The sequence below is a fragment of the Channa argus genome, chromosome 16 (assembly GCF_033026475.1).
Source record: "Channa argus isolate prfri chromosome 16, Channa argus male v1.0, whole genome shotgun sequence".
NCBI classification, from domain to species: Eukaryota; Metazoa; Chordata; class Actinopteri; order Anabantiformes; family Channidae; genus Channa; species Channa argus.
Genome location: NC_090212.1, coordinates 7,834,538 through 7,848,539, shown reverse-complemented (window position 1 = coordinate 7,848,539; position 14,002 = coordinate 7,834,538). Strand labels below are relative to the sequence as shown.

The 14,002-nt window shown below is 39.4% G+C and overlaps 1 protein-coding gene across 9 annotated transcripts in view; it reads right to left on the bottom strand.

The window, feature by feature from the left end:
- The window catches only part of dlgap2a (discs, large (Drosophila) homolog-associated protein 2a), a 114,840-nt gene that overhangs the window by 19,554 nt on the left and 81,284 nt on the right, over positions 1-14,002 (bottom strand). For 2 of the 9 annotated variants that reach the window (XR_010911048.1, XR_010911049.1), the window contains 5 exons: positions 13,152-13,220; positions 11,866-12,025; positions 10,952-11,168; positions 4,202-9,179; positions 3,890-3,949 (listed from right to left, as the gene is read on the bottom strand). Coding sequence is in view for 3 of the 9 variants with exons in the window: in XM_067479848.1 (XP_067335949.1) it covers positions 3,890-3,949; positions 10,952-11,168; positions 11,866-12,025; positions 13,152-13,220 (506 nt within the window). In the remaining 6 variants the exon portion in view is untranslated. The other 7 variants (XR_010911050.1, XR_010911053.1, XR_010911052.1 and 4 more) reach the window with 7 other exon arrangements.

Here is a 14,002-nt window from a genome sequence, read left to right as displayed (position 1 = left end):
AAAAGTGAAATAATCAAATTATAAAGAACTGATATACACCAAATGAAGACAGAATGCTTTACTAGTGTTTCTGTAGACACTGCAAGAAAACAAAATAATATATTATTTTTGCATTCAAGAAACCAGATAAACATTAGTTTGCATATAAAGCCAATTAGCATACACAATTGTCGATATGGCAAATGTGTTTGTATATGAGACAGCACAATAAACAAAATGTCTGAAAAATAAAGCATACAGCGAGTACAGTTAAATAAAGTATCTCAATGACAGAGGTATCATTAGTGGTGGCTAGATATATTTAGTGTGAGTACTCTATTTATTCTTTCCCTCCCTCTCTCTCTCTTTTTCTCTCTCTCACACACACAGACACACACACACACACACACACACACACACACACACAAACACACACTGTAAACAACTACCACTATGGGATTACAGAGGCTGATTAACATGAGCCAAAAAGGCAGTGATTCAACCACTCCATCTCTGTTAGGACCTCTCTATCAGGACTGGCTTGAATTCTAAAGTTGGAGTTGAGCTGGGGGGGGAGTGACGTGTCGTTAAGAGTCTTTTTCCCTGATTGGATTTATTACTATAAGAATATGCAGCATTGTGTTTTGCAGCAGGCTTTTAAGGCTATGTAAATATGCTGGAGGGCGATGTGGGGTGAAGGGAGGGGAGGCACCGTTAGGAGTGCTGCACAAAGAAACAAATTAACAAATATGCAACAAAAATGTAAGAGCTTGAGTAATTCTCAAGTTTACCTTTACAAATATGCAAGGTTTGTAAAAGTTTTAATAGTCATCAGAATTGTAGCGTATAAGCAGAAACAAATTTGTTGCAGCAAATATAATATGTTTATGACCTGTTCCTACTGGCCTGTGGATCAAGGGCACTTATTTGCTTGGCTATTATGCCTGCCCTGCTGTCCTGTTGTTCATTGAAGTCACAGTGCTGCGTGTGTCTTTAAGTAATGGTTCCTGAAGTCAGAGACTCTGCTCCAGTGCCTGGAGGCAGACTGAGCAGGATGTGGATGACGAGTTGCTTTTTGATCATCAGAAGTTCATAATGGAAAAATTCAGACTGTGGTGTATGTATATGTACATTTATGTTAAAGTTTGTGATGGAGAATAATTAGAGGCAAACAAATTCCATATGAATCCACAGTAGAATTTGGTACTTTACGACTAAATAACATTGTGCTCAAAAACTCTAGGGTAGGATAGTAAATAAGTCTTTAGTTATGAATGTGTCAGTAACCTTATACAGTAGCAAATGAAAGTTTACATACACTCATCAAATTCATGATTGTCATGGCAATACTGGACTTTAAAATATTTCTTTTAACTTTTTTAGTGATGCAAATGCTAAATGAATGTACAACATACAATTTTGATGAATGAAAACCCCAAGAATTTGGTGCATAGGGCTTCATTTATTTGAGGGTTTATAAGATCAACACAGGATCACAATTACTCAGAGTCCAAAATATACATACACTCACTTAGACTAATAATTCAGTGTTGCAGAAAGTCCTGAAATGTCTTTTAATTTGCCAGGGCCAAGGCCTTTTAACTTCCTGTTAGTGAGTCATGTCTGAACTGAACAACCCAGGAACCAACATGGCACATTGTCACAGTGTACGTCAAATGAGTTTTACATCACAATGGACTGAAAAGCTGCCATGGAAAAAAGAAGCCCCTGCTCCAAAATGAAGACTTTTTAGCCGACTACATAGTCAAAGAAAAACCCTCCTGGAAAGAAGTTCTATGGTCAGATGAGACAAAGTTGTACACGTATGTCCAAAATGGCCAGAGGTATTTTTGTAAAAGTAAAAAGCCATTCAACACTGTACCTTCTGTTAAGCAGTAGTGCAGTAGAAGTAGTAGTACAGTAACATCATACTCTGAGGCGGCTTTGCTGCCTGTAGACCTGGTGCACTGTACAGAATTAAGAATCTATAAGTAGTCCATAGATTCTTCAGCATAACCTTAAACTACTGTATCAGCTAGATTGTTAAAAGGCTGCTGTTCCATCAGGACAGTGATCCCAAATATCCAACAAAGCTGGCTGTGGATGGGATAAAGCAGGCTTTTGGAATGGCCTTCTCAAAGTCCTGATGTCAAACCTATTGATATATATCAAATTTTGTCAGAAGCTTGTTGATGGCTACTAAAAGAGAGCTGAAGACATAAATATTAAACATTATACGGGGGATGTAGTCCAATGTTTGGTGTACCGTACATATAGTCTGGACCCTGCACATATACAACCCCAATTCAAAAAACATTGAGACAATGTGTAAAATGTAAATAAAAAGAGAATGCAATAATTTGCAAATCTCATCAACTCATATTTTGTTCACAATAGAACATAAACAACACATCAGTTGTTGAAACTGAGACATTTTACCATGTCATGAAAAATATTAGCTCATTTTGAATTTGATGGCAGCAACACATCTCAGAAAGTTGGAACAGGGCGATGTGGATTTTTTGTTTTATGATGCGCCAAATGCTTTCTGTTGGTGAATGGTCTGTACTGCAGACAGGCACCCGGCCTCTTCTTCTGTGAAGCCACGCTGTTGTGATGGATGCAACATGTGCTTTAGCATTGTCTTACTGAAAGATGCATGACCTTTCCTGAAAGAGACGTGTGAACGCGAGCATATGTAGCTCTAAAACCTCTATGTACTTTCCATCATTGATGGAGCCTTTCCATATGTGTAAGCTGCTCACGCCATAGGGACTAATCATCAAAGATGCAGGCTTTTGAACTGTCCGCTGATAACAAGCAGGATGATCCCTCTCCTCTTTAGACCGCAGGACACGGCGTCATTTGATTCATTGTGATTCACTTTTTCCATATTGCCTCAGACCACATATGGCTTCTTCTTTGCATAATACTGGAAGTGTTCCTGAGCTTATGCAATAATGTCCAATTATGAATCATGTTTTTTTGTAATGCAGTTCCACCTGAGGGCCCAAAGATCACGTCCATTCAGTGTTGACCTTTGGCCTTGTCCCTTGCACAAAGAGATTCTTCCTGATTCTCTTTTGATGATTTTATTTACTGTAGATGGTGGGCTCATCTAGCTCTTCACAATTTTACATTGAGGAACATTTTTCTAAAATTCTTCCACAATTATTAGATGCAATTACTGTCACAGATTGGTAAACCTCTGCTAATCTTAACATTTGAGAGGCTCTGCCTCTCTGAAATGCTCCTTTTACACCCAGTCTTGTTACTGAGCTGTTGTCAATTAATCTAATGAATTGTCAAATGCTCCTCCATTTGTTTTTTTTTGCAGCACTTACTTTTCCAGTCTTTTGTTGCTGCCATCAAATTCCAAACGAGCAAATATCTTTCATGAAATGATAAATGTCTCAGTTTCAACGTCTGATATATTTTTTATCTTCTATGTGAATAAAATAAGGGTTGATGAGATTTGCTAATTATTGCATTCTGTTTTTGTTTACATTTTACATATTGTCCCAACTTTTTTGGAATTGGAGTTATATTTTTAAGCCCTTGTTGATGTCAGAAAACTTCAAATCATCTAAAACACGGGCACCAAATTCTTCGTTTTTGTTTGTTAAACATGTATGTTATATGATACATATAGTCATTCTGCCTTAGCAAAATAAAATATTAAAAGGAGTTTTTAAAAGCCTAATACTGCCATGATTATCATGTCTATGATGACTTTATGTAAAAGTTCGTTCACAATCACATACTTAACATTATTCAGAGAACATCTATTCTTTAACTTTACTGATTTGCGCCTGACAGTGATTTGCCACAGGATAACTCGTGTTTCATTCAAACAACATCTTGCACACTGAAATGGAGAAATTGAAGATGCCCCAGGTAGCAGATTTACCTGGGGTTTGCTGGGGAGTCCGATCAATGCTGCAGGTTGAGGGGAGGCAGAACTGGATCCCTGCAACAATGGAGCGGGATGGATATTCAGAAGAGTGGGCATTTCTGCCCAAACATATAGTATAGTACAGCATATTAACATTATACAAGTCATAGTTGATCCATAGGGTGCCTGCAGGCTATAGGAATCATTAGGTGGGAAACATAGCAACATTTTGAGCTATAGTAATTCTTTCACTGTATCAAATTTGGCTTAATTTTAAAACAGTAGAGTCATAACAACAGAAACAGCTGGTGTATGGTGTAACCATACCACAAAATGTGTTCTGCAAAGGTTATCCCTCTCCAAGATGCTCCTTCAAATATACACTGCCTGTCCAAAAGAAAAAAAGTCAGCACCTGGATTTAACCAAGCAAATAGCTAAGAGCCTTCAATTGCATAATTACTGCAGTGAGTAATGTCTCAGCTGGCATCAACCCCTAACTGATGCAATGAGTAGCTTCTCATTTCTTAATCAACTATGTTGGAAGACATATCCAACATAAACCCATGGCGGTGGAAAAGTTGTGACTCTGTATCAGAAGGGTCAAATTATTGGCTGGCATTAAGCACAGAACCAAGGACATTGCTGAAACAACTAGAATTAGGTTAAGGATAGTGGTGAACCATCATCTTGGAGAAAGAAATGTGGTTTGTCTCCCCCATTATCAGTGCAAGACCATGGTAAAAAAAAAAAATGAATGCAACTCTGACTGATAATCAATCTTCAAAATAATGCTACAGAGAATGTGTGCCATAATCAAAGGCGGTTCAACAAAATATTCGAATGTGTGACTATTTTGTTTGGCTGGGCACTGTATGAAGATCATCAATATGTACATGAAAATGTGTGTGTATAGAAAGCAATAGAAGCAATGATGTAAACCAGAATAGAGCTGTTTTACATGTCATTAAGGTCATTGGCGTAATTGCCTTTTAACCACAGTAAATCCCGCATTGGGTCAACACAGCTCCGTCACCGTGTATAGCTTGCTCTGCAAAATGTACCTTCAATTAGGCAGAAATAATCATCACCAATCTCCTTTGTCTCAAAGTTCCCAATATGCCATTATCTTTCATTGCAGGCTGAATCCTGATGGTGTTTATTTTCAGATTATATGTTTTATATAAACACCATGTCATCGTTGAACTGTTTAAATTATCTTCTAATTTTTAAATAACAATTCTGCAAATGAAACATAAAAGGGGACCTTGGAAGGTAAAAGGTTGTATGTTTTATGCTGGTGAAATGAGCAGAATGAAAACAACAATACAACCTAATTAACTTCCCATCTCAATAAAAACCTTTCACATTCAGTGAATTTAGTAAACTCATGATTTGCTCTGCACATATGTAACTCAAAATAACACACAGGAAAATCATTTTTTGGCAATCCCACTGATATTCAGCTTAAAGATCTTTTTTTTTCAGTGCATTTTATTATAGCACAAAGTTCACTGGGAGATTCCATGTACAGTAGAGCCTGTTAATTGGACAGATAGCACAGATATATCTTCAGATTTTCCTGGCTTTTTAGCTGTTCCTTGCTGGTAACAGAGATCTTCTGTACGGTATGTAGGCTCCTTTCATTGCACTGATTATCAAAATGAAACTTTGAATAGAACCAAATACTTGCAGTGAGGCACTGTATATGAAATGCAAAAAATATTGAGGCCATCTCTCATGCACAGTAACATCACCTTCATCATTCAGTGTCACACATATTGAAAAATAGCCACACAATGATGTGTACATCTATTCACGGAGATACACAATTCAATATATCATTACACGTATGTCCCAGTTGTACTACATTCTCAGTCTTTGATTCCTGAGCATTAAGAGCATTAAGTATCTTACAGTAAAAATGCAATATCACCTCTCAGTGAGGCTGTGTGTTACTATAGTCAAATGATCAGACAACTTTAAACAGGATTTACTGGGCATTTTTAAATAAAATTTATCATTATACTTATTATCCAGCAAGTATGTGTGTATATGTGTCATCTGTTTGGTTGCAAAGTGCACTGTGTGTGCATGTATGCATTATGAGGCTGTGTCTACATAGAAGCTACATAACACACGTAATTGTACTGGTTAGTAATTATACTGGAGCATGAATGATGTATTTTTCCCAACAAATTAACAGTACAATAACCCCGCTCATCTAATATTGTGCCAACATTATTCCAAAGCATTGTCCTTTGTTTTGAATAACTGAGTCCTATCAATAGCTCACATAGTAAACAATAAGCCGGTAAAGTTATATGATAACTGCCAAGATTTACTTCACTCCACTTGAGAGTGACAATAAATAGAGAGATCAAAATAAGTCATGAAAAGAAAGTTTTCATCATCACTACAAGAAATGTCTGGACCTAGTACACATTAAGCCACCTGATCCACAGTCTATAATGGAGCTCCAGAAGAGTCTTTTGAATAGATATTTAAAGTGTTTTGTAATGTAATCCACTAACTGAACAAGAACATTTATTAGTAGTGTATCCATAGATTAAAAATGGATATCAAAATAAGCAGTATCGTCCTGGAAGATAATTCACATCAGAGGTGACAACAGCTTCAGAGAAGTTCAACTGCTTTCAGTATCATTTTGCCACCACAGAGAGTTCATCACATTCTTGCAGTCCATGACATACTGTATATGGATCTTGCTGCTACCAATGCTTTTTTTCCTGGACCATTACAACAGGTTTGTGCAGAGAAGTGGTTGCTTGAATGCCAATGATCCCCTGACATTTAAATCTGCACATTGCTCTACAGTGCACTGGCAGCTACAAGCCATGAACTATTATTATACTTTAAGCTACATTTTGTCTGCTGAGAATGAGGTATGAGTTCACAGAGTGAGAGATACATATGTGATTTCTGCACTGTTGTACTCGTATCTCCCGCTCCATAATTCCACACTGGCACTCCTGCGCATTGATTCCTGCCTTTGGCCCCTTTTTTGCCACCGGTACCACAGAAAGGCCTGCTCACTTGAGGACCTTTCAAGACTACCTGGGGTTTCTTCTTCAACAAGTTCCACATACGTCTGGGATACAGCGATACACTCCAGTGTCTCTGCTATTATAACATCTGGCTCCACGGGTGCCAGATCCACTGAGGATAAATCTTCAAGATCTGATGGTGATAGATCTGTATTTTGTGGGATAGGATCTGGCACTGGACTTGTGGATCCAAAGTCTATTTCCAGAGATGTATCTGGGGATACTGAACTAGGGGGGGATATTGTGACAGTGACCTGTGGTAGTGGGACTTCATGTAATTCTGAGGCTGCATCCTTAGGTGAGTGAGCTAGGTCATACTCCATAACTGAATCTGGACCGACAGATTCTGTTAACTGTAAAGCATCCAAAGGGAACAGTGTCGGAGAGTCAACAGTGGGTACAGGAGAACTTGAACAATGTGATTGGTATAAAGGTGGTTCTAAATCGTCTGCATTAGATGAAGACTCAACACTCAGATCAAATGGCTCTGGTTCAGGGTCCATGAATACTGAGTCAAGATCATCTTGATCTAGGGAAGTCAGCATGACTAAGTCAAAATGGACCAGATCAGCATGATATATAGGGGTGGCATCAAGTGGTTCTGGAAGTGGTGGCCAGTCTGAGTCTTGAGATTGAGGTTCAGTGTTTAATGATGTTTCTAAAGAACTGGAAGACAAGGCTGAGGCTGACATCATTTGCCGTGGGTCAGAAGTATCATCTGGGAGAGTGACAATAGGATCAGGATTTGTGTCAGTGTCAGTTGGACTTGCAGGTGAGTCTGAGTCCAAGTACTCTGACACAACAATAGATGGACAAATGATGTCAGCCTCTAAACTACAAGGTGTAGGTGTGACTAGTGGGTCACAGAGTGGGTCAGATGAAGATGCTATGTGTGTGCCATTTTGCTCTAATTCTGTTGGGTCTGAGGGATCTGGGTCTTTCAATTTTGAATATGATGAAGACACAGTAGTAGGGTCCTGAGACACTGAATCTGGCTTGTCCACAGTGATGAGATCTGGGGTCTCTGAATCTGACATTATATCATAATCATGTTCCTCTGGTGGAGATACAGTAACCACAGGGACTGGATATGGCAGCTGTATCTTATCTCTTTCATTTAATTCCTCATCTAGGTATTTAATGTCATGTGGGTGGGATGGTTCAACATCAGACTGGGGTTTATTAGCTGGGCCTATATTTATTAGTTGTTGGGGGATTAGTATTTCTTGTTCTTTTCTCACTGAATCCAGGGTGGCCTCAGGGGCTGTTTCCGAAAAAAGTGGAACTGTAGTATGAGTGGTGACTGACTCATTAGTGACAATGCCAGATGAAATGACAACTGCATGGTCTGGTACTTGTGGTTCTGGTTCTAGTTGAGATCTGGAGATAGCAGATAAGTCAAATGGCTGCACTGCTCTAACGGAACCTGGAAGTATTGGATCCAAAGAAAGTGGTATGGCACTCTCCACATACATTGATTGTGGACAAGCAAGAATGCTTGGGTCCATTGAGAGCTGTTTCGGTAGATTTCGTCTAGCGCTTTTCTTTTCTTCCTTCTCTTCAGGACAATTGACAGCTGCATCTGCAGTGCTTTGGCGAACCAGGACTTTGCTTCTGGCCTGGGTACCCACAGACACTTTGGATATCTGGGGTTTCTTTTCCCTAGCTCCCCCAGTGCCTCTATCTGTTGCAGATGTTCCAAGTCCTACCCCTACACCTGCTCTTGTGGCTGCTCCTATCCCTGCCCTTGCATCTGTCCCCGTCCCAACTCCAATTCCTCCATCTAAGCCTACGCCAGATCCAGCTCCCATGGTGGCACCTTGGGGAGACCATGTGTTGTAATGCTTCGTGAAAGTATTAAAATTACTGTTGAAAGCACGAAGTTCTTTACAGAGGTCCCTTCTAAGTTCGGCAAGCTCTCGACGCATAGCAGAGACCTCTTCTTTCCACTGCATGCTGATAGCTGCAGCCAGCGTAGCTGACTCTTTGATACTGGCTTGTATGGCTTTTGGTGATGGCCGTTCTGGGGCACTAGATCTGGGGGATCTGAAGAGGCTTGGAGAAACAGGTGGTCCAGAAAGAGGTTTGGGTGTAGCCCCCATGTTATCTTGTTGGTAAAACCTATCTCTTCTGATGGGGCAGCCTAGATCATCATGAGTCAAAGGGGCTGTTTCTGGCAAATCCTCATGTATACTGGTCTGGTCAGGTAAACAAGAGTCTTCCTGCACATAAGTTCTGTCTGGAAGACAAATGTGAATATGCATCTGTAACATGGTCACAGGTGTGAGCAGCTGGAGAGAATGTGCTTTTTATTGCCACAAAGTAGTAACATTGAATCATGCACTGAATGCCATGAGTCAAAATAAGATAATAGCAGAAATCTACCACAATTAAGTGTTACACTTATGATTGCCGCCCCAATTTACTAATCTGCATACCACAGAAATTCCCTCACACATTTTTGTACTATAATTTTAATCATCTATAATGTTATTATACATTACATTGTTGAAGTACTCCCATTTTGACTCATTTCAATTAGTGGGTTACACTGCCTTCTCAAACTTAAGTCTTGGCATGCATTCTCCACATCTTTTCAATGCACAAAGCCGAAACTCCTAATTCCCAGAATACAAAACAGAGAATGAACAATATATCTATTAAATGAAGTGTAAGAACAGTCTTTGCATGCTCTTCAGCTTTCAGTCCAGGTAAAGAAATGTGTACTTTGTGCAATGAAAAGAGGCAAAGATGAGCAAAGCTTCAAAACCTGTTCCCATCAATCAGGAAGTAAAGTATGAACCCTATTGAAAATGTGACCAATTGATCTGAAGCAAAACTTGCCCCAGGTCCAAAATATTGACCTAATTCATCACATACCACAATCTGTCTTGTAAAAATGCAAAGATACATGAGTTTACTGAGAAAGCAGTGTAAGCAAACATTTATGGGTATAAAGAACGGAGCAAAAGCACACCTCCAGATGTCCACACCTCTAATCCTCCCTATTATAGGCAGACTGTTGTTGTGAGTTCATGAATCTACAAAGGGAAGAGGTGGAATCCACTCAGACTTCTCCTCCAGACACTTTTTTCTTCTTTTCTTCCCACATTCTTCATCTGTACAAGGATGTACCATTTCCTCTGTAAATCCAGCACTCACGAGAACTGCTGAAACCACCAGCAGCTTGCAATTTATAATCAAGTCTCAGAACCAGAAATAAATGCACATGTCAGCTGGGTTTGGAAGTTTGCATATGTGATATATGTGACTAATGACTGACAGTTCAGTTACGTGTATATTCATGGTCAGCTTGACATTATCCATTATACAGGTCTAGACAATTTTGCGGAGTAGTTTTCTTATTGTGTGTAAACATGGACCTTGCAATGAGAAAAATTTCTTTGTGTGATATGTAAAGATTTGTGGGTGAAGAAAATCCATAGTATATGGCGTCAGCAACACAGTATAAACTGGGTTTACAGGTATAGAATGCATAGTTTTTGTATGAGAATTTCTCAATTTCGTGCCCAGTTTGCAATAAAGCTGCGAGTATGTTACCAAGTGTCACCATGTGGCACAATAAAGAAATTTGAGTATCCAAAATGTAGCGGAAAAGCAGTCATATCGTTCTTCTGATCATATTTCGATTTCAGACAATTGCCATTTGTGATTTTCAATAGGGTTCATAGCTTTACTCTCTGTTGTATCCAGTGGATGAGCAGATGAAGCACTGTATTAAAAATACAGTAGGATGAACTGGCACAGCTCACAAGTGGAAGCTGTGGTAACCATACGTCCATCAAAAACAATGGAAACATACAGGAGTGATTCATGCAAAAAAATATGAAGCTGTTTGACAGCGCAACCAGTTTGCACCAACTGTTCTATGTTCATCCATTTAATCCAGTTAATGCCAAATGTAAGCGTGTAGTGTCTGTTGGTCATTTGTACATCTAGGATGTCACACACTGCATTGCACAAGTACATTCTATGTCTAACTGTCCTTACCTGTGGTGGACCTGATGGTGGAGGTGACAGTGGAGGCCAGCGGGGGGATACAGTCATCATCTTGGGAATAGCCAGCTTGGATCGCTCGCAGGTAGCTGTGACTCCGAGTTCGGAAGCAGCCGGGCAGGTCCAAAGCCTCCATGGCCTGGGATTCCACCTCACTGAACACTGACTCACACACCGACTCAAACTGGCCATTTATTTCTGTTTCACTCACCTGTAAGAAGATAAAGCCAATTTTTCTCAATTGTTTAGTAAATGAGGATATTTCGGTGTTTAGCTAAAGAAATTAATTGGTCGGTTGTAAAGCCTGACATTGTGTTCTGTGTCACTTTCCCATATAAAAGAATAAAAACAAGGCTTGCTGTTCAAATCAAATGGATTGCATATGTTCTAACAGGCACAGGCAACCGAGAATTCAATGAAAATGTGTTTTTGGAATAAACTATTTACTGTTACCTAGAAATTTTTCAATCACGTTTTCACTCAAGGTCATACCATCTCAGAGAAAAGGTTGTTTGTTTAGACATGAACTGTTTCTGCTTAAGTTTATAATACGAATATGGTGCATCTTGTTATGTCATACTGAGTTGTTGCAAATGACTGAGCAGATTTTTATGATGATTAGCACTCCATTATCATTTGGATATATCAAGAATCAAGGATAAACAAGTTGTTCTATTGCGACTTTGAATTAGTTGAGCTTTAAAAATTTAACAAATCAATATGACTCTCTTTTAAGAGGGAGATGATTATCTGAACATCCCCCCTTAGAGTCATTTAATTCATCTAGAAAAACACTGTGTATTGGACTGTCAGAGTAAATAAATGCAAGTAAAATGGGTTTTAAAAACATCTAAAAAAGAAAGTACTCAGTGTAAGAAGTACTGTTCTCCACCACAAGGTAGACTCACCTGACTCACTTGGCTAACACAACTAGCCTGGCTGAGGGTGCTGACGGCCCGCATGTAGCTCTGGTTCCTGGAGCGAAACTTGGGAGAGTTGTAGTTCGCAGAGGGGTCCAGGGCAATGCTTGGGTGCATGTCCCTGGTGGCTTGCAAGTGGTAGCTCTGACTGAACAGAGACAAGAAGAGAGATAGGCACTGAGTTAGGATACGTCCATGGTAATGGCTTCCTAAGCAAATCAATTCGATATGATCTAAATAGAAAACACACAGTCTGACTTGTGGCCATAGATGTGACATGATGACAAAAACAATAAAGTGCTTTTAAGCATGGAGGGCTTCTTCTTCGGTACCTGAACTTGAGAGTGAAACTGTGTCTCCTTCGAAGGGAGAGTCTCTCTTTTTCCTGCTCCTTCTCACTAAATTGATGAAATCACTGGTGTCCTTAAAAACCTAGTTCAATTTCTGTTGTGTTGAAACGTCCAATCAATGTTTGGAAATGAGGGAAATGCAAACCAGGAGCTAGTTAGTGAGCAAGCACTTTAGAGAGCACCCTGGTGTCAGCCAGGTCAACTAAATGTGCTATCCCAGCAGGGCAAGAGAGAGGTTTCGAAACCCACGCCTGGTTAGAAATCTGTTGGAGAGACGATCACTAGAACAACACAGAGGAAGAAATATTCCTTAACTAAGCTGAAGAAAACGATGTGAGTCACATTTGGTGCACCGACGTGAGCCCTACACCAGATCTATTTCTAATGGCAAGAAGAGGTGAGTAAGCAGTTTCTAGGCTTTTTATAGCGATAAAGTTGGGTGTTTGGCAGCAAGGAAAATGCCAGTGTGATAAAAAAAAGTATCCCGATATATCTTGTGTGTATTTGCAAAGTAATATCAACCTTCTAAACATCCAAAGACATCCTGGAGTGGAGACATACAGAGATTAGTGCAGAAGCTGTAAACAGGAAAAATGCATTTCTTTTATTAATGTGACAAATGTCTTAAAACATACTCCACTTTCAGTACTGTATGAGAAAGTAACTTACTAACATGTTGGCATATAATGTATAGCCATAATTGAAATAATGTCTATATTATGCCTAATTGTGCCTTTTGATTTGTCAGTATGAACAGATTGCCCCAGGTGACCTCTCATTGACTGATCTCAACTGTTTGCTCTGTGAAGCACCCATACTGAGTATGTCAGCAAGGCAGCAAGCCAGCTGGCTCTCATTTCTGTCCACTGCAACGTGGCAGTAACAGAGAGGTAAGGGGAGGGAAGGTACCGAGCCTGTATTCACCTTAAGTCTGCAGCAAAATTGGTGATGTAGTTACGCATGTCACTGTTGATTTTATCCAGGCGGTAAGAGCTGTGGGTAGAGAAGAAAACAGAGTTACTGGGTCCCACAAGTGGGAGTCGGATGAATGTGACGTCAGTGGTACAAATCCAATGGAACTGGCTCTGTATGGTGTTTGTGGTGCACTGAATGTTTGCTTGTGAGCTTTCACCAAAGTGCTGCAAACATTAGGGTGATACAAAATGACTGACATTGCCTTTATGACATAATTAAAGTTGGAGAATGTCACAGTTACATTTAGTTAGCAAATGTCTTCTACAGTAAATGAAACATGTATGCAGAGACAAATAATGTGATGAGGAATGTATTATGAGTCTTGTCTCACACTAACAAAAAAAAAAAAACGCAATGAAGGACTTAGTATTTAAATGCTGTACACACACACACCCACACAAAAACACAAACAATTAAAATACACCATAAACTACAAATTTATCCTTGTGTGGCTAATTAGATTTAGCTAATTAAAAAAATTTACCCAACATTCTTCCATGAGTAATGAAAGTTAATTTGGGCTTCAAGCAAGATCTGATTTAGGTGCATTGGTAAAGGCTTAACTTAGCATATTTCAGTAGAGATGTCTATTATTGTCAGCTGAGTAAATGGGAAGCAGCTTTGAGAATGTGTTTGCCCTTTATCAAATCATGTCACAGCAAATTTCCTTTAATGTCTCTGATTGGTGCTAATGTACTTCCATTATTTGCCAGAATAAAGCATGGGATGATGGAAATCTCACACTTTCATGCTGCCAGTGAAACGTGAAAGATCCCTTTAATGGTTAAACAAAGTCCAGC